Source organism: Salmo salar, chromosome ssa06 (assembly GCF_905237065.1).
Source record: "Salmo salar chromosome ssa06, Ssal_v3.1, whole genome shotgun sequence".
NCBI classification, from domain to species: Eukaryota; Metazoa; Chordata; class Actinopteri; order Salmoniformes; family Salmonidae; genus Salmo; species Salmo salar.
This window is the reverse complement of record NC_059447.1, coordinates 42,914,074-42,934,952: the sequence shown is the minus strand read 5'-3', so window position 1 is coordinate 42,934,952 and position 20,879 is coordinate 42,914,074. Positions and strand designations below refer to the sequence as shown.

Sequence of the window (20,879 nt, the reverse complement as noted above, 5' to 3'; positions counted from 1 at the left end):
GACAAGAAAATAGGATGAACTCATGGCACCGCAAATTAGGTCAATTTTCTGTAGAACTGATACAGTATTTAAACAACAAACCGCAGGTAAGGCATAGAATTCATTTCATCCACTCCCGCTTTCTCCTTTACACTACATTTGAAATGCTTAGCTTTTTTTTAATTAAAAGTCAATATTGCAGAGCACAAAAAGGGCAACAAGGACCTCCGGATATGAGGAGTGAGAAAATAAACAGATGCCTGACGGATGGATAAACGAATGGCTGTATGATTGGGTGGACAAATGACTGAAGAAGTGAAAGGAAAGGTATAATTCTATCAGTGAGGTGGACCATGCAACGTTTTGGCAGCTGCCACCCGGGATGCAAGGTTTCTGGGAAAATATTGAATTGTGTTTAAAGCTGCGGTTCTGCAGAAGTAGGATACATTCATTTAAGTAAATTACAGTCTGCCTGTCTGCACCAAACAGAGAGGAGTGGGAGGAAGGAGGAGAGAAGAGGGAGGGAGTAGGGAGAGAGGAGACAGTGGATGGGATCCTAACCTTTAACAGCTATAAAATAGTTGACCAGGCCAGGTGGCTCCAGCTCCCTTTGTAGTACCAGTCTTCCCTTTCATATAAATGTACTAGATTGTATTATTATCATCATCTGTCATGCACTGTTACATTTTAAGTCATAGTGATAGTAAACAATGACATCCACCATCTGCCAGTGTTACACCTCTTCTACTCCCATACAGCAGCCCTTCGACATCTGCTCTCCATGCAGCTGTTTGTGGTGCCTCTACTACCTCTATCAATATATAGTTGTTCCTATTCCATCCTATCTCAACATTTCAACACTCAAATCTCCTCTGGTAGCAGTTGACATTTACATTTACATTTACATTTAAGTCATTTAGCAGACGCTCTTATCCAGAGCGACTTACAAAATGGTGCATTCACCTTATGATATCCAGTGGAACAACCACTTTACAATAGTGCATCTAAATCTTTTAAGGGGGGGGTTAGAAGGATTACTTTATCCTATCCTAGGTATTCCTTAAAGAGGTGGGGTTTCAGGTGTCTCCGGAAGGTGGTGATTGACTCCGCTGTCCTGGCGTTGTGAGGGGAGCTTGTTCCACCATTGGGGTGCCAGAGCAGCGAACAGTTTTGACTGGGCTGAGCGGGAACTGTGCTTCCTCAGAGGTAGGGGGGCCAGCAGGCCAGTGGTGGATGAACGCAGTGCCCTTGTTTGGGTGTAGGGCCTGATCAGAGCCTGAAGGTATGGAGGTGCCGTTCCCTTCACAGCTCCGTAGGCAATCACCATGGTTTTGTAGCGGATGCGAGCTTCAACTGGAAGCCAGTGGAGAGAGCGGAGGAGCGGGGTGACGTGAGAGAACTTGGGAAGGTTGAACACCAGACGGGCTGCGGCGTTCTGGATGAGTTGTAGGGGTTTAATGGCACAGGCAGGGAGCCCAGCCAACAGCGAGTTGCAGTAATCCAGACGGGAGATGACAAGTGCCTGGATTAGGACCTGCGCCGCTTCCTGTGTGAGGCAGGGTCGTACTCTGCGAATGTTGTAGAGCATGAACCTACAGGATCGGGTCACCGCCTTGATGTTAGTGGAGAACGACAGGGTGTTGTCCAGGATCACGCCAAGGTTCTTAGCACTCTGGGAGGAGGACACAAGGGAGTTGTCAACCGTGATGGCGAGATCATGGAACGGGCAGTCCTTCCCCGGGAGGAAGAGCAGCTCCGTCTTGCCGAGGTTCAGCTTGAGCTGGTGATCCGTCATCCACACTGATATGTCTGACAGACATGCAGAGATGCGATTCGCCGCCTGGTTATCAGAAGGGGGAAAGGAGAAGTTTAATTGTGTGTCGTCTGCATAGCAATGATAGGAGAGACCATGTGAGGATATGACAGAGCCAAGTGACTTGGTGTATAGCGAGAATAGGAGAGGGCCTAGAACAGAGCCCTGGGGGACACCAGTGGTGAGAGCGCATGGTGCGGAGACAGATTCTCGCCACGCCACCTGGTAGGAGCGACCTGTCAGGTAGGACGCAATCCAAGCGTGGGCCGCGCCGGAGATGCCCAACTCGGAGAGGGTGGAGAGGAGGATCTGATGGTTCACAGTATCAAAGGCAGCAGATAGGTCTAGAAGGATGAGAGCAGAGGAGAGAGAGTTAGCTTTAGCAGTGCGGAGAGCCTCCGTGACACAGAGAAGAGCAGTCTCAGTTGAATGCCCAGTCTTGAAACCTGACTGATTAGGATCAAGAAGGTCATTCTGAGAGAGATAGCAGGAGAGCTGGCCAAGGACGGCACGTTCAAGAGTTTTGGAGAGAAAAGAAAGAAGGGATACTGGTCTGTAGTTGTTGACATCGGAGGGATCGAGTGTAGGTTGTAGGACATAAGGCTGTAACGTAACAAAATGTGGAAAAGGTCAAGGGGTCTGAATAATTTCCAAAGGCACTGTACACTGAGTGTTCACAAGGTGAATCCAGGTGAAAGCTATGATCCCTTTTCGATGTCACCTGTTAAATCCACGTCAAGCAGTGTAGATGAAGTGGAGGAGACAGGTTAAAGAAAGATTTTTAAGCCTTGAGAAAATTGAGACATGGATTGAATATGTTTGCCATTTAGAAGGTGAATGGGCAAGACAAAATATTAAAGTGCCTTTGAATGGGGTATTGTAGTAGGTGCCAGGCGCACCGGTTTGTGTCTAGAACTGCAACTCTGCTGGGGTTTTCACACTCAACAGTTTCCCGTGTGTATCAAGAATGGTCCACCACCCAAAGAACATTGGGCCAACTTGACACAAATGTGGAAAGCATTGGAATCAACATGGGCCAGCATCCCTGTGGAACGCTTTCGACACCTTGTGGAGTTGAAGCTGTTCTGAGGGCAAAAGAGGGTGCAAATCAATATTAGGAAGGTGTTCCTAATGTTTTGTGCACTCAGTTTTGGAAGGGCTAAAGTGACTAGGCAACAGGAGAGATAATAAAAAGTAACAACAGCGTATGTGATGAGTCAAAAGGGTTAGGACAGAAAGTGTATTGCAGATAGTTTGGGTAGCTATCGGTTAACTATTTAACTAGCTTTTTAGCTATTTAGCAGTTTTATGGCTTGGGGGTAAAAGCTGTTCAGGGTCCTGTTGGTTCCAAACTTGTCTACAACTTGCCTATGACTTGGGTGGTTGGAGTCTTAAACAATTTTTAGGGCCTTCCTTTGACACCACCTGGTATAGAGGTGCTGCTATAGGGTTTTGAATGTAGTCCCTGTCCCCCTGATAGTGGTGTGATAATCTGTGTCCCTGGGACAGTGGTGGTGTGATAAATGTTCAAACCACAGCTCTATCTCACCGTGTGAGTCTGACTGAATGAGACAGACTGGATCTCTGGGTAATTTATCTCTTTATCGGTTCAACACATGAAGAGGAAGCTGTAGAAGGCCTTTCAAAAGGAGCAGGGGAAGTTCCTCGAGATGACGCCCTGGCTCTGGTTGCTCGAGGCTCGATAGTTGTTGGATTGCGTCCCCATTCCCACAGCTCCGGCGGGTCAAATGACTGGGATGTGTAGCGCACGGACACTAATTCAACTGGATGTGCCTATGGGCTGGGATGGGCTGATGTAGGCTAAATAGCATGAGGCATCTTCCATGTACAGTGCCTCAGAAAGTATTCATACCCCTTGACTTATTCCATATTTTGTTGTGTTATAGCCTGAGTAAAAAAAATTAGCTCACCCTTTAATGACAAAGTGAAAACATGTTTTTCAAAATCTTTTCAAAATGTATTGAAAATGAAATACAGAAAAATCGCATTTACAGAAGTATTCACACCCCTGAGTCAATACATGTTAGAATCAATTTTGGCAGCGATTACAGCTGTGAATCTTTCTGGGTAGGTCTCTAAGAGCTTTGCACACCTGGATTATACAATATTTGACCATTATTCTATTCTTCAAGCTCTGCAAAGTTGGTTGTTGATCATTGTTAGGCAGCCATTTTCATGTCTTGTCATAGATTTTCAAGCCTATTTACTAAAACTGTAACTAGGCCACTCAGGAACATTCAATGTCGTGTTGGTAAGCAACTCCAGTGTATATTTGGCCTTGTGTTTAAGGTTATTGTCCTGCTGAAAGGTGAATTTGTCTCCCAGTGTCTGTTGTAAAGCAGACTGAAACAGGTTTTCCTCTAGGATTTTGCTTGTGCTTAGCTCTAATCCGATAATTTTTTATCATAAAAAACTCCCTTGTTCTTTCCGATGACAAGCATATCCATAACATGATGCAGCCACCACCATGCTTAAAAATATGAAGAGTGGTACTCAGTAATGTGTTGTGTTGGATTTGCTCTAAACATAACGCTTTGTATTCACGACATAAAGTTAATTTCTTTGCCACCTTTTTTGCAGTTTTACTTTTTGCAAACAGGATGCATGTTTTGGACTATTTTGTATTCTGTACAGGCTTCCTTCTTTTCACTCTGTCATTTAGGTTAGTATTGTGGCGTAACTACAATGTTGTTGATCCATCCTCAGTTTTCTCCTATCACAACCATTAAACTATTTAACTGTTTTAACTGTCACCATTAGCCTCGTGATGAAATCCCTGAGTGGTTTCCTTCCTTCCCTGAGTTAGGAAGGACGCTTGTATCTTTGTAGTGACTGAGTGTATTGATACACCTTCCAAAGTATAATTAATAACTTCACCATGCTCAAGGAGATATTCAATGTTTGCTTTTATTATTTTTACCCATCTGCCAATAGGTGGCCTTCTTTGCGAGGCATTGGAAAACCTCCCTGTTCTTTGTGGTTGAATCTGTGTTTGAAATTCCCTGCTCGACTGAAGGACCTTGTATGTGTGGGGTACAGAGATGAGGTAGTTACTGTATTCAAAAACACTTTAAACACTATTATTGCACAGAGTGAGTCCATGCAACTTATTACGTGACTTGTTAAGCAAAATGTTTACTCCTGAACTTATTTAAGCTTGCCATTGTAAAGGGATTGAATACTTATTGACTCAAGGCATTTCAGCTTTTCATTTTTTATTAATTTGTAAAAAAAAAAAGCTTGCAATGCCAGCATGGTGTGTGCAACGCCAGGGTTGTGGGTTCGATTCCCACGGGGGGCCAGTCCAAAAAAAATGAAAAAATTGCATGAAATGAAATGTATGTATTCACTACTGTAAGTCGCTCTGGATAAGAGCGTCTGCTAAATGACTAAAATGTCAAATATAATTACATTTTTACATTATGGGGTATTGTGCATAGGCCAGCGACACAAAATCTAAATGTTATCCATTTTAAATTCAGGCTGGAAAAAGTCAACGGGTGTGAAAACTTTCAGAAGGTACTGTGCTTTCTCCTATAGGGCCTACTCACGAGAGCTGTGTCTGCAGGATTTGTGTGGGTGTAGTTACAGTCAGAAGGGTGTTAAAACCTAAAACGAATGGCAATAGGGATGGACGTTAAGCTGCAGAACAGAATGATTAACACATGCACACACTGATACACACACACACACACACACACAAACACACACATGCACGTACACACAAACTGAGATTTATATGCCAGCCCCTGATTTCAGCCCCCTCGGTGTGTGTGTGGGTTTCTGGGTGTGCTTTGGTGTCCCACTAGCCAAGATTAATACCTCTCAAAGCCAGCATTACCAGCACCAGTTTGAATCCCTGTTTGCCTTTAAGAGCATATGAGAATCCGACTCCTAAGTCCTAACGCTACAATATCATTCTGCTTGCCAAATATTCACAGGCATTCCTCTTCCAACAGCAGGCCTCTAGAGAGGTTAGGCCAGGGCAGCAGGCCATCCTGGGTGACAATGGCTGTGTCCCAAATGGCACCCTATTACCTACGGGCCCTGGTCAGAAATAGTGCACCGTGAAGGGAATATGGTGCCTTTTGGGACACAGCCTAGGTAGTACTGCCGGTGTAATAAAGGGGTGCTAGTTGAAACGCTGTGAGAATAACAATAACATGAATGGCTATGTGTAGGGAAGGATCTCCTTCACACTGCGGTTGGTGTGGCGACCCAGTCAGGTTTTTATAGACTGGTGTAAAATGCATTATGTAGCCACTGCTGCGGCACTGCTGCGGCTGATGCAGACTGCAGATTGAAGTCATGTTGAAATTCAGTCCAAATGTATTCCTGAAAAAGCGCATAAACAAAACTGCCAAATGAATTTATAGGTAGCGTCTGTTAGTTGGAACCTGAAGCTCACCACAGCAGATGTTGTTTTCACTGTACTTCCTAATTTCCGTGTGAAGAAATGCAAACCATTCTGAACGAACAGAAGGTAGAAAATCCGAGAAGCATTAATATCAGTGCAGGTAGTTGCTCTGCTCACGTTGATCCTTAAAAGGGTTATCCGTCCTCCGTCCCTCTCCCTTCTCTCTATATTCCGAATCTGGATCGAGGTGAGTTGTCTCACACCAAATAAGTACAGTATCTGATAGCTTTGCTATGAAATCTCCATGAAAGCACATCTGGCATCTGCAGTGTACTCTTCCTAAACAAGGTCAGAGCAGAGCCTCTACCCTCTGATGAATTTAGTGGAGATTTATTTGGACCAGCAGGTTGGGCCAATTCCAACTCTGTCCATATGGGCTAAATCCAAATCCACTCCACCTCCCTCTGCTACACACTGTGTTACCGTGGATTACCAGCACTAACATAGAGCTCTGTTCTTCCGTCTATGAAATGAGTTAAATTGGAGGCTGACATCACAGGATTTCCTAATTCCTCAGACTTGATTAAAGTGTAGTAGGCATGGCTCCACGGGCTCTGCACTGCGACTGACTGACCCTGTCCTCCTCTCGACAATGTGTGTCATGTTGTGTCATGTTGGTTGTCTAGCGAAGTTGTTGGGATCAGAGCAAAAAGACGAATTTCCTTCGTAACCTGTGGACTATACATAGATACATCCACTAATGTTTATTAACAACATTTTTATGCATGATAACATAAGGCAAAGTCATGTTGTGTGTTTGAATGTATGTATTTTCATCACACTTACATCATTCTCTGCAGTAAGACGTTACATTTACAAAAGTTGTATATACATTTAGAAAATTGTGCACAAGACACACATACTCACAAATACACACAGATACATATGAGACTTCCATAAACATCATATTTTTTGCGGAAGTGTGTAGACATGGTAATTGGCACATCTGAGAACAAGCTTTGTCGAGAGTTTGTTTTGCATAATTTCCCTATTCTTCAAAAAGACCAATCAAAACAGGCACGTTTGCAGATGCAGGCAGCTTCAGCAGGGAACGTACCAATAACAGAGGATGTAGGCCTACTCAGCTCCAGGCCAGACTAATAGACTGTAGAGTAGGCCTACTCAGCTCCAGGCCAGACTAATAGACTGTAGAATAGGTCTACTCAGCTCCAGGCCAGACTAATAGACTGTAGAGTAGGTCTACTCAGCTCCAGGCCAGACTAATAGACTGTAGAGTAGGCCTACTCAACTCCAGGCCAGACTAATAGACTGTAGAGTAGGTCTACTCAGCTCCAGGCCAGACTAATAGACTGTAGAGTAGGTCTATCAGCTCTAGGCCAGACTAATACAAAATCTCCCTTTACTGTATAAACCCCTGAACTAGGGATCCAGCTCCTTCAGCCATTCACACACACAGCTCTCCTCATGAAAACACAATCAATCCTAAAGTAAAAATACAAAAATACATTTGCTCTCACTGAGAATGTGTCTATGATTCCCCCCCCCCCCCCCACCCAAACAAATCACATGTAGTGAAACGCAAATACATAATTTAGTGCAATTGGCAATAGATGAATCACTTTGAAATACTATGTTGATTGTGAGAGCGTAGACACTACAATGCAGAATGACCAATCTTCAATAAAATAGATCAGTAATCTCTTCAATAAGACATTGACATCCAGGTAACTAAATGTACCAGGATACTGTAGAAAAAAAGAGCATGAAAAGCTTGACCCTGAACAATGGAGACAACTACTGGCTATGACAAGCTATATTCAGCTAACTCTTCATTCAATAAGGCTGCGTTTAAGGTAGTCCAATTCTGACCTTTTTTTCCCCCAACTTGTTGGTCTTTTGACCAACCACATCAAATCTTTTCACACCAGATAGTTTTCAAAAGAGAAAAAATATATGATTTGGGCTGCCAGTCTTAACGCAGCCTAATGGACACAAATAAAACTTCATTTTATATATATTTTTTTACAAATCTTGTTCAGAATCCTCTCTTTGTATTGCAGAACAGGATAAAGACTATGATCAGATGAACGGAACGTTTCAAAAGTAAACCAGGAATTTATAGTGAACCAAAGAAGGCAAAAATGATCCTAGATCAGCATTTCTGCTCAGAGACACTTTGTGAGTACGGGCCAATGTCTCCAGACGTCACTGAGGTTCTCATACGGGTCTCCTCTCATCTGCAGGTTTGAAGTAAGGGTTCTCGTGGCCCTGCACCAGGTAGGAGTAGCGAGACTGGTTCTTCCCCTTGAACGTGTTCATGCTGTCTGAGGTCAGGTCATACGACCCGGTCTGAAACATTGACAGGCGGGAATGTCAGAGATCGCGCTAGACACGCACGCACGCACGCACGCACAGACACATATGCACAGACACATATGCACAGACACATATGCACAGACACACACACACACACACACACACACACACACACACACACACACACACACACACACACACACACACACACACACACACACACACACACACTATGCACACACGCAGACACACACACAGATACATGCAGATAACACACACAAAAGCACAAATCAAACAGCAACATACATGAAATTAAGATGACAAAACTGACCATTCATGAACGCTTGTGTTCCCGGTTATTTTTTGAACTATTGAAACCCAATACGAGTTATTTTCCTCCTAAAACAAGTGGATCACATAAGGTATAGGAAGCTACTTGACTGTTCCATCAAGCGTTCATGAAGTTTCGGTCTTTCCCATCACCAGCTCAAAGGACAGGGTAGGTTTAGTAAAATCGTCAGCAGAGGTTATAGGCTTGATTATTAAGGAGAGGGAAAGCAAAGCATTACTAGACTTAGAACCTTACCTTCTTCCCCCGTTTAGGCAGGATGTGGAATCCCTAAAGCAACACACCGGGAGTCAGGCAAGGAAGGGAGATAGCACATACATGCTAACTAACTAGCAAACATCAACACTAGCAAACGCTACACTCTCTACCATGACAGCTACAGTCATAGCACAAAAAGCAAATAAAATATTACGTACGATTTTGCCGCGTAATATAGGAGTTAAATAACAAGTAGCAACACAGCATTTAAGGAGACAAAACCTCAAATCATATTAAATATGTTACACAAGACAGAGAAGATCTTTGAGTTAGCGGATTAGGTTTCCAGAGGACAACAGCAGGGAGAGAAAAGCAGACAGGACAATTACAATTTGGGGCAATGTACAAGCAGGAGGTTTATCTCGTCTCCATATGGTCTAGAATCCATTAGGCCAGAAGAACACAGGCTTAATCACAAGTGACTCACCGCTCCGTTGGTGTGGGGCTTCATGTCAACCAGGGTGTGTGTGCTGCCCCCCTCGGTCATCTCCATGGGGGTTGAGTCCCAGTTGGTGCTGGCCCGGGGGATCGGGGTGATGCCCTGGGTGGTGGACCAGGGGCCCCGGAAGTCCTCCACAGGGTACGGGCTGCTGAACTCTGCTGAAGATTTCTTCACCGACTGCGACCGGTACCTCCGAGACACACAGATAGGACAATGTAAATGCACAGCCCTTATCGGTAAGTCTCTTTGATGATACATTGTGGTGAGACGCCAATATTTTGTAGGGTGGGTGTAGAGCCAGGGGTGCAGCTAACACTTGACAGAGTAATGGTTAGAGGAGGGTGGTAGGCCTCTGATGAGGGGCAGTGTGAATGGAGGTTAGGGCTTGGCAGGAGAGGAGAGAAGGGAGAGGAGAGAAGGTAGAGGAGAGGAGTGAGAGGACGGAGAGGAGAGAAGGGAGAGGAGAGGAGGGAGAGGATGGAGAGGAGGGAGAGGGTGGAGAGGAGAGAATGGAGAGGACAGAGCGGAGAGAAGCGAGAGGAGGGGGGAGGGAGAGGACGGAGAGGAGAGGAGGGAGAGGACGGAGAGGAGGGAGAGGACGGAGAGGGGAGAAGGTAGAGGACAGAGAGGAGAGAAGGGAAAGGACAGAAAGGAGAGAAGGGAGAGGAGAGGAGGGATAGGAGAGGAGGGAGAGGAGGGAGAGGATAGAGAGGAGAGAACGGAGAGGAGAGGAGAGGAGAGGAGGGGACGGAGAGGGGAGAAGGGAGAGGACAGACAGGAGAGAAGGGAGAGGAGGGAGAGGAGAGAAGGGAGAAGAGAGGAGGGAGAAGAGAGATGGGACAGGAGAGGAGGGGAGAGGAGAGAAGGGAGAGGAGGGTGTTATATTCTTACCAGCAGAAGTATGCAAGCAGGGCCAGCAGCATGATGAGGAGGACTCCCCCCAGTACACAGGCGATGACTACCACTGCCAACAGAGCCGCTACACAGAGAGAGATACACACATGAACACACTTCAGATAACAAGGAAATACAAACACCACACTGACTTTTATCACATCTCTGGACCCATTTGGTTCAGTAAGAGGAACTTTAGTCCAACTTACAGTCAGCGCAGTTGAATCCAGCGTAGCCAAACGTGCATCTGGAATAGAACAATAATAGCAAACATGATACATATTTCATATCATCTGAATACAATATATTGTTTTAGGTGACAGTAGTTCCTGGTGCAATTACACAGTCAGGGCACAAGGGGGCGCTAGTTACTTGCAGCTATCTAAGATGCTTTAATGCATTCTCAACAGGGGAACTCTGCCTGTCTCAACCAAACAAAAAGAGATTCAATTAAAATACTCACGGCACACATGTGTCTCCCTCTGCCCTTTGACCACTGGGACAGGCTATGGAGAAAGAGGAAATAGGTGAGAGACAGCCATAGAATTACATATACAACCATGTGACTTATGGGATCTCTATGGAGACAGTGATGTCACAGTTTCACAGAGAGGAACTAACATGAGAACACTGTGATCTTAACACCCACTCTGTGTACTGTAGCTCCGCTATCACAGGAGAGAACAGGTGAATAACAATAACCAACATAATAAACACGTGCTCTTAGAGAAGTTGATATATGTTGTAACATCAGTACGTACAATTTTAGATTTGAGGAACAGGCTACACAATATGTGTAGTTTAACATGGGGCTGTGGGGAGCAGGGTCATCTATGTTTAGTAGTTCTCCCCAACCCATAACTTCCCTGCTGGACAAAACTAACCCAGCCCCTGGCTCGGCAGATAGCCACCATGATTCTTCAACTGGTTTCCAGGGTAACACCCCCTTTGCAGACGAATACATTAAAGAGAGAGTGCCATGGGTCAGAGCGGAGAAACGTCTACACAGCACTTGACCCTCTCTCTTTCTCTCTCAATTCAATTTCAGTTTTAATTTTCAATTTAAGGGCTGTCTGTAAACAATCTGTAAGTCGCTCTGGATAAGAGCGTCTGCTAAATGACGTAAATGTAAATGTTTATTGGCATGGGAAACATATGTTAACATTGCCAAAGCAAGTGAACTAGATAATAAACAAAAGTGAAATAAACAATACAAATTTACTGTAAACATTACACTCACAAAAGTTCCAAAATAGTAAAGACATTACAAATGTCATATTATGTGCAAATAGTTAAAGTGCAAAAGGGAAAATAAATAAATATAAATATGGGTAGTACACTGCTCAAAAAAATTAAGGGAACACTTAAACAACACATCCTAGATCTGAATAAAAGAAATAATCTTATTAAATACTTTTTTCTTTACATAGTTGAATGTGCTGACAACAAAATCACACAAAAATAATCAATGGAAATCCAATTTATCAACCAATGGAGGTCTGGATTTGGAGTCACGCTCAAAATTAAAGTGGAAAACCACACTACAGGCTGATCCAACTTTGATGTAATGTCCTTAAAACAAGTCAAAATGAGGCTCAGTAGTGTGTGTGGCCTCCACGTGCCTGTATGACCTCCCTACAACGCCTGGGCATGCTCCTGATGAGGTGGAGGATGGTCTCCTGAGGGATCTCCTCCCAGACCTGGACTAAAGCATCCGCCAACTCCTGGACAGTCTGTGGTGCAACGTGGCGTTGGTGGATGGAGCGAGACATGATGTCCCAGATGTGCTCAATTGGATTCAGGTCTGGGGAACGGGCGGGCCAGTCCATAGCATCAATGCCTTCCTCTTGCAGGAACTGTTGACACACTCCAGCCACATGAGGTCTAGCATTGTCTTGCATTAGGAGGAACCCAGGGCCAACCGCACCAGCATATGGCCTCACAAGGGGTCTGAGGATCTCATCTCGGTACCTAATGCCAGTCAGGCTACCTCTGGCGAGCACATGGAGGGCTGTGCGTCCCCCCAAAGAAATGCCACCCCACACCATGACTGACCCACCACCAAACCGGTCATGCTGGAGGATGTTGCAGGCAGCAGAACGTTCTCCACGGCGTCTCCAGACTCTGTCACGTCTGTCACATGTGCTCAGTGTGAACCTGCTTTCATCTGTGAAGAGCACAGGGCGCCAGTGGCGAATTTGCCAATCTTGGTGTTCTCTGGCAAATGCCGAACGTCCTGCACGGTGTTGGGCTGTAAGCACAACCCCCACCTGTGGACGTCGGGCCCTCATACCACCCTCATGGAGTCTGTTTCTGACCGTTTGAGCAGACACATGCACATTTGTGGCCTGCTGGAGGTCATTTTGCAGGGCTCTGGCAGTGCTCCTCCTGCTCCTCCTTGCACAAAGGCGGAGGTAGCGGTCCTGCTGCTGGGTTGTTGCCCTCCTACGGCCTCCTCCACGTCTCCTGATGTACTGGCCTGTCTCCTGGTAGCGCCTCCATGCTCTGGACACTTCGCTGACAGACACAGCAAACCTTCTTGCCACAGCTCGCATTGATGTGCCATCCTGGATGAGCTGCACTACCTGAGCCACTTGTGTGGGTTGTAGACTCCGTCTCATGCTACCACTAGAGTGAAAGCACCGCCAGCATTCAAAAGTGACCAAAACATCAGCCAGGAAGCATAGGAACTGAGAAGTGAACTGTAGAACCACTCCTTTACTGGGGGTGTCTTCCTTATTGCCTATAATTTCCACCTGTTGTCTATTCCATTTGCACAAAAGCATGTGAAATTTAATGTCAATCAGTGTTGCTTCCTAAGTGGACAGTTTGATTTCACAGAAGTGTGATTGACTTGGAGTTACATTGTGTTGTTTAAGTGTTCCCTTAATTTTTTTGAGCAGTATATTTACAATGGTGTTTGTTCTTCACTGGTTGCCCTTTTCTTGTGGCAACAGGTCACAAATCTTGCTGCTGTGATGGCACACTGTTGTATTTCACCCAATAAATATGAGAGTTGATCAAAATTGGGTTTGTTTTCGAATTCATTGTGTATCTGTGTAATGTGTAGGAAATATGTGTCTGTAATATGGTCACACATTTCGCAGGAGGTTAGGAAGTGCAGCTCAGTTTCCACCTCATTTTGTGTGCAGCGTGCACATAGCCTGTCTTCTCTTGAGCCGCCTTTTCTCAATTGCAAGGCTATGCTCACTGAGTCTGTACATAGTCAAAGCTTTCCTTAAGTTTGGGTCAGTCACAGTGGTCAGGTATTGTGCCATGGTGTACTCTTTGTTTATGGCCAAATAGCATTCTAGTTTGCTCTGTTTTTTTATTAATAATTTCCAATGTGTCAAGTAATTATCTTTTTGTTTTCTCATGATTTGGTTGGGTCAAATTGTGTTGCTGTCCTGGGGCTCTGTGGGGTCTGTTTGTGTTTTCTCTCTCTCATTTCAATTCAATTCAATTCAAGGGCTTTATTGGCATGGGAGACATATGTTAACATTGCCAAAGCAAGTGAAGTAGATAATAAACAAAAAGAGAAATAAACAATAAAAATCACTCTTTCTATCTTTCTCTCTCTCTCTCTCTCTCTCTCTCTCTCTCTCTCACACACACACACACACACACCCGCACACGCACACGCACACACACACACACACACACACACACACACACACACACACACACACACACACACACACACACGCACAAGAGTATTTAAATGAACGCAAATGCATGCTTTTGATGCTAACTTTCCCATTTTGTTCACTCTGATGCTAAACCAAGTGCGCTTAACCTTGCTCTGAGTCTGTCTCTGTCTGTTTGTATCTCCTTTAATATTTTCTCTCTATCAAATGGAATGTATTCAGCAGCTCTATTATACAGTAGCTAAGCTGTTATCTCGTGTCTTGTGTAACATTTCAATGCACTCAGTACATACAACCACAAAGACTAATAATACATATAATCACCGAGTCCTATCTTGAATTACCTTTCAATGAGCATAGAACCATTGGAGAAAGGTTTGTACTCACCTGTGCAGCTTTGGTTTGAGTAGAAGCTGTTGATATAGCCAGCCTTACAGGAGCATCTGGTCACTCCATCTTCTTTGTACTCGCACGTAGTAGAGTGGACATCACATGGTTGGGGGGTCTGATCACATAGGTCAGTGGCTGGGAAAAGGATATGGACACAGTCAGGATAGCGACACTATGCGATGGTACTTCATGCTTTATGGGACTTTTTAATGGCTACAAAGAACGAGAATGTCAGTATTTTTTGTCTATCAATCAATCAATCAAATGTATTTATAAAGCCCTTCTTACATCAGCTGATGTCACAAAGTGCTGTACAGAAACCCAGCCTAAAACCCCAAACAGCAAACAATGCAGGTGTAGAAGGACATTCTCCTCTGGTATAATAAAGTAAGTATCTATCAATTATTTTCATTAATAGAAAGTATGGTTCAAGCTCTCAGGTAGTAAGAATCTCCCTGCTGGTCACTCCTTCTACACAGGGGGAAGCAGTAATGCACAGTACCCACCGGTAAATGCAGCTCTTTCCAGTATAGTCCCACAGGTCATATTACAGTCTTGTATGGCTTTATATATAGCGGCATTGGTCGAAGTCTGGGTGGCACTGGAACCTAGTTTAAACACGTTGTTCACGGTCGCTATCACACTGCCTTGCCTGTAGGGTCACAAAAACCATACATAATCACCATTACAAGCCAGCTGATAAAATGCATGGTCAAACCAATGTCCTGGTCGCCACAACAAATCTCACTGGGCACACACTGGTTGAATCAACGTTGTTTCCACGTTATCTCACTGAAAGTACGTTGAACCAACGTGGAAAAGATGTTGAAATTATGTCTGGCACGATGGGCTATATATTGGATAACAACCATTCTCGACAATGTAGCGTAGAATCCTACCTAAGCAGCACAACATCAGTTTGGCTGTATCCAGACTCGTTTTCCAAGGCTCTTCTCAGCTAAAAATAAGATAAGAGAGGATTATTGTCCCACACCGTCGCTCTGAGAGGAGAATACACTGTAACTACTGGGCTTTGTGACTCAAGGACCTACTGCCTCTGAGATCCTGGCTGCTGTTTGCTGAAATATCACTGATGACCGGTTGCTCATTTCAGCCTGAAACGTCTGGTTGAGATGCAGGTCTCCAGAGAACACTTGGGCTGAAAATGAAGGGGAAAAAAGGAGTCAAAAAAGGAGTCATTGTCATCACCATTTATCCCCAACACCCTTATAATCTTCAGCATCATCGTTGTCTTCATCATAACACCAACAACAAGCACTAACCTTGTACACACTGGCCCTCTAAGAGGAAGGTCCCAGACATACACTGGCAGGTGCCATTGAGACAGATGCTATCATACGGACAGGGAGTGGAGGGACACACTATGGAGATGGGTGGAGGCAGGGAGGTGGCAGCAGTGATGGCTGATTCTGGCCGGGTGGTGCTTCCACCGGTAGGGAAGGTCGAGGTGTGGAAAGGAGGAAGTGGGCTCTCACTAGTTTTGCTAGTTGGTTGCCCAGGGGTTTCTGTGGTAAAAAAAAAAAGGAAAGAAGACATAACAAAGATCAAATTAGAAAGTAAGTTTCAACATTGATTAACATCTCACAATGAAGATAATATCTTTGTTTTTAATCAGTTTGCGGCATTATATTTAGTCCTCCTTCAGACATAACACAGATCCAATCATGTTTACAACATATGACACGTACAATTCCATTTCAAAGCATACCTCCTGTAGGTGTGATGGTGGGTGAGGGGGTAGGGGTGGTGGTGGAGGTGTCTACGGGGGCAGCAGTGCTGCTGCCTGGGGTTTGGGTTGAGCCTGGAGAGGGTGGACTGGAGGAAGAGCTGGAGGTGGGAGGCGAAGCTGCAGTGCCAGCTGTGCTTGTAGAATTGGTAGTCCCCTCTGTTCCAGTGGTTTTGTCTGTATGAGGGCTCCCTGTAATGGTAGCGGTGGGGGATGAGGACGTGGAGCCATCGGTCACTGGGAGAGAGGACTCAGGGCCCCTTGTAGTGGCGGCGAGGGGTGTTGAAGACAGGGTACTAGCCTCAGTTACTGGGAGAGTGGTCTGACCCATTGGTGGGATGTTGGACTTTGTGATCCCTGTACCTGTGGTCTCACTGTCTTTGGTACCTGTATCTGTGGTAGCTGTATTGATAGCTATTGTTTCACGTGTGCCTGGTTCTTTGGTACCTGTATCTGTGGTAGCTGTATTGACAGCTGTTGTTTCATGTGTGCCTGCCTCTTTGGTACCTGTATCTGTGGTAGCTGTATTGATAGCTGTTGTTTCATGTGTGCCTGGCTCTTCGGTACCTGTATCTGTGGTATCTGTATTGATAGCTGTTGTGTCATGTGTGCCTGGCTCTTTGGTACCTGTATCTGTGGTAGCTGTATTGATAGCTGTTGTTTCATGTGTGCCTGGCTCTTTGGTACCTGTATCTGTGGTAGCTGTATTGATAGCTGTTGTTTCATGTGTGCCTGCCTCTTTGGTACCTGTATCTGTGGTAGCTGTATTGATAGCTGTTGTTTCATGTGTGCCTGCCTCTTTGGTACCTGTATCTGTGGTATCTGTATTGATAGCTGTTGTTTCATGTGTACCTGCCTCTTGGGTACCTGTATCTGTGGTAGCTGTATTGATAGCTGTTGTTTCATGTGTGCCTGGCTCTTTGGTACCTGTATGTGTGGTATCTGTATTGATGGCTGTTGTTTCATGTGTGCCTGGTTCTTTGGTACCTGTATCTGTGGTAGCTGTATTGACAGCTGTTGTTTCATGTGTGCCTGCCTCTTTGGTACCTGTATCTGTGGTAGCTGTATTGATAGCTGTTGTTTCATGTGTGCCTGGCTCTTTGGTACCTGTATCTGTGGTATCTGTATTGATAACTGTTGTTTCATGTGTGCCTGGCTCTTTGGTACCTGTATCTGTGGTAGCTGTATTGATAGCTGTTGTTTCATGTGTGCCTGCCTCTTTGGTACCTGTATCTGTGGTAGCTGTATTGATAGCTGTTGTTTCATGTGTGCCTGGCTCTTTGGTACCTGTATCTGTGGTAGCTGTATTGATAGCTGTTGTTTCATGTGTGCCTGGCTCTTTGGTACCTGTATCTGTGGTAGATGTATTGATAGCTGTTGTTTCATGTGTGCCTGCCTCTTTGGTACCTGTATCTGTGGTAGCTGTATTGATAGCTGTTGTGTCATGTGTGCCTGGCTCTTTGGTACCTGTATCTGTGGTAGCTGTATTGATAGCTGTTGTTTCATGTGTGCCTGGCTCTTTGGTACCTGTATCTGTGGTAGCTGTATTGATAGCTGTTGTTTCATGTGTGCCTGCCTCTTTGGTACCTGTATCTGTGGTAGCTGTATTGATAGCTGTTGTTTCATGTGTGCCTGCCTCTTTGGTACCTGTATCTGTGGTATCTGTATTGATAGCTGTTGTTTCATGTGTACCTGCCTCTTGGGTACCTGTATCTGTGGTAGCTGTATTGATAGCTGTTGTTTCATGTGTGCCTGGCTCTTTGGTACCTGTATGTGTGGTATCTGTATTGATGGCTGTTGTTTCATGTGTGCCTGGTTCTTTGGTACCTGTATCTGTGGTAGCTGTATTGACAGCTGTTGTTTCATGTGTGCCTGCCTCTTTGGTACCTGTATCTGTGGTAGCTGTATTGATAGCTGTTGTTTCATGTGTGCCTGCCTCTTTGGTACCTGTATCTGTGGTAGCTGTATTGATAGCTGTTGTTTCATGTGTGCCTGCCTCTTTGGTACCTGTATCTGTGGTATCTGTATTGATAGCTGTTGTTTCATGTGTACCTGCCTCTTGGGTACCTGTATCTGTGGTAGCTGTATTGATAGCTGTTGTTTCATGTGTGCCTGGCTCTTTGGTACCTGTATGTGTGGTATCTGTATTGATGGCTGTTGTTTCATGTGTGCCTGGTTCTTTGGTACCTGTATCTGTGGTAGCTGTATTGATAGCTGTTGTTTCATGTGTGCCTGCCTCTTTGGTACCTGTATCTGTGGTAGCTGTATTGATAGCTGTTGTTTCATGTGTGCCTGGCTCTTTGGTACCTGTATCTGTGGTATCTGTATTGATAACTGTTGTTTCATGTGTGCCTGGCTCTTTGGTACCTGTATCTGTGGTAGCTGTATTGATAGCTGTTGTTTCATGTGTGCCTGCCTCTTTGGTACCTGTATCTGTGGTAGCTGTATTGATAGCTGTTGTTTCATGTGTGCCTGGCTCTTTGGTACCTGTATCTGTGGTAGCTGTATTGATAGCTGTTGTTTCATGTGTGCCTGGCTCTTTGGTACCTGTATCTGTGGTAGCTGTATTGATAGCTGTTGTTTCATGTGTGCCTGCCTCTTTGGTACCTGTATCTGTGGTATCTGTATTGATAGCTGTTGTGTCATGTGTGCCTGGCTCTTTGGTACCTGTATCTGTGGTAGCTGTATTGATAGCTGTTGTTTCATGTGTGCCTGGCTCTTTGGTACCTGTATCTGTGGTAGCTGTATTGATAGCTGTTGTTTCATGTGTGCCTGCCTCTTTGGTACCTGTATCTGTGGTAGCTGTATTGATAGCTGTTGTTTCATGTGTGCCTGCCTCTTTGGTACCTGTATCTGTGGTATCTGTATTGATAGCTGTTGTTTCATGTGTACCTGCCTCTTGGGTACCTGTATCTGTGGTAGCTGTATTGATAGCTGTTGTTTCATGTGTGCCTGGCTCTTTGGTACCTGTATGTGTGGTATCTGTATTGATGGCTGTTGTTTCATGTGTGCCTGGTTCTTTGGTACCTGTATCTGTGGTAGCTGTATTGACAGCTGTTGTTTCATGTGTGCCTGCCTCTTTGGTACCTGTATCTGTGGTAGCTGTATTGATAGCTGTTGTTTCATGTGTGCCTGGCTCTTTGGTACCTGTATCTGTGGTATCTGTATTGATAACTGTTGTTTCATGTGTGCCTGGCTCTTTGGTACCTCTATCTGTGGTAGCTGTATTGATAGCTGTTGTTTCATGTGTGCCTGCCTCTTTGGTACCTGTATCTGTGGTAGCTGTATTGATAGCTGTTGTTTCATGTGTGCCTGGCTCTTTGGTACCTGTATCTGTGGTAGCTGTATTGATAGCTGTTGTTTCATGTGTGCCTGGCTCTTTGGTACCTGTATCTGTGGTAGCTGTATTGATAGCTGTTGTTTCATGTGTGCCTGCCTCTTTGGTACCTGTATCTGTGGTAGCTGTATTGATAGCTGTTGTTTCATGTGTGCCTGCCTCTTTGGTACCTGTATCTGTGGTATCTGTATTGATAGCTGTTGTTTCATGTGTGCCTGCCTCTTTGGTACCTGTATCTGTGGTAGCTGTATTGATAGCTGTTGTTTCATGTGTAGCTGTCTCTTTGGTACCTGTATCTGTGGTAGCTGTATTGATAGCTGTTGTTTCATGTGTGCCTGGCTCTTTGGTACCTGTATCTGTGGTAGCTGTATTGATAGCTGTTGTTTCATGTGTGCCTGGCTCTTTGGTACCTGTATCTGTGGTATCTGTATTGATGGCTGTTGTTTCATGTGTACCTGCCTCTTTGGTACCTGTATCTGTGGTATCTGTATTGATAGCTGTTGTTTCATGTGTGCCTGCCTCTTTGGTACCTGTATCTGTGGTAGCTGTATTGATAGCTGTTGTTTCATGTGTGCCTGCCTCTTTGGTACCTGTATCTGTGGTATCTGTATTCATAGCTGTTGTTTCATGTGTGCCTGGCTCTTTGGTACCTGTATCTGTGGTAGCTGTATTGATAGCTGTTGTTTCATGTGTGCCTGCCTCTTTGGTACCTGTATCTGTGGTAGCTGTATTGATAGCTGTTGTTTCATGTGTGCCTGGCTCTTTGGTACCTGTATCTGTGGTATCTGTATTGATGGCTGTTGTTTCATGTGTACCTGCCTCTTTGGTACCTGTATCTGTGGTATCTGTATTGATGGCTGTTGTTTCATGTGTGCCTGCCTCTTTGGTACCTGTATCTGTGGTATCTGTATTGATGGCTGTTGTTTCATGTGTGCCTGCCTCTTTGGTACCTGTATCTGTGGTATCTGTAGTGATGGCTGTTGTTTCATGTGTGCTTGCCTCTTTGGTACCTGTATCTGTGGTATCTGTATTGATGGCTGTTGTTTCATGTGTGCCTGCCTCTTTGGTACCTGTATCTGTGGTATCTGTATTGATGGCTGTTGTTTCATGTGTGCCTGCCTCTTTGGTACCTGTATCTGTGGTATCTGTATTGATGGCTGTTGTTTCATGTGTGCCTGCCTCTTTGGTACCTGTATCTGTGGTAGCTGTATTGATAGCTGTTGTTTCATGTGTGCCTGCCTCTTTGGTACCTGTATCTGTGGTATCTGTATTGATGGCTGTTGTTTCATGTGTGCCTGCCTCTTTGGT

The 20,879-nt window shown here is 44.9% G+C and overlaps 1 protein-coding gene across 4 annotated transcripts in view; it reads right to left on the bottom strand.

Moving 5' to 3' along the window:
- Window positions 1-6,982: 6,982 nt before the first annotated feature.
- The window catches only part of LOC106607515 (mucin-2), a 29,292-nt gene continuing 15,395 nt past the window's right edge, over window positions 6,983-20,879 (bottom strand). For 2 of the 4 annotated variants that reach the window (XM_045720617.1, XM_045720618.1), the window contains exons 3-14: window positions 16,217-20,761; window positions 15,771-16,013; window positions 15,540-15,646; window positions 15,387-15,445; window positions 14,994-15,139; window positions 14,485-14,622; window positions 10,914-10,956; window positions 10,660-10,697; window positions 10,448-10,535; window positions 9,542-9,746; window positions 9,094-9,126; window positions 6,983-8,540 (exon numbers count right to left, since the gene is read on the bottom strand). In XM_045720617.1, the coding sequence (XP_045576573.1) occupies window positions 8,409-8,540; window positions 9,094-9,126; window positions 9,542-9,746; window positions 10,448-10,535; window positions 10,660-10,697; window positions 10,914-10,956; window positions 14,485-14,622; window positions 14,994-15,139; window positions 15,387-15,445; window positions 15,540-15,646; window positions 15,771-16,013; window positions 16,217-20,761 (5,777 nt within the window). In that variant the 3' untranslated portion in view covers window positions 6,983-8,408. Of the gene's footprint in view, window positions 8,541-9,093; window positions 9,127-9,541; window positions 9,747-10,447; window positions 10,536-10,659; window positions 10,698-10,913; window positions 10,957-14,484; window positions 14,623-14,993; window positions 15,140-15,386; window positions 15,446-15,539; window positions 15,647-15,770; window positions 16,014-16,216; window positions 20,876-20,879 lie in introns of those variants that run through there. The other 2 variants (XM_014204544.2, XM_045720619.1) reach the window with 2 other exon arrangements.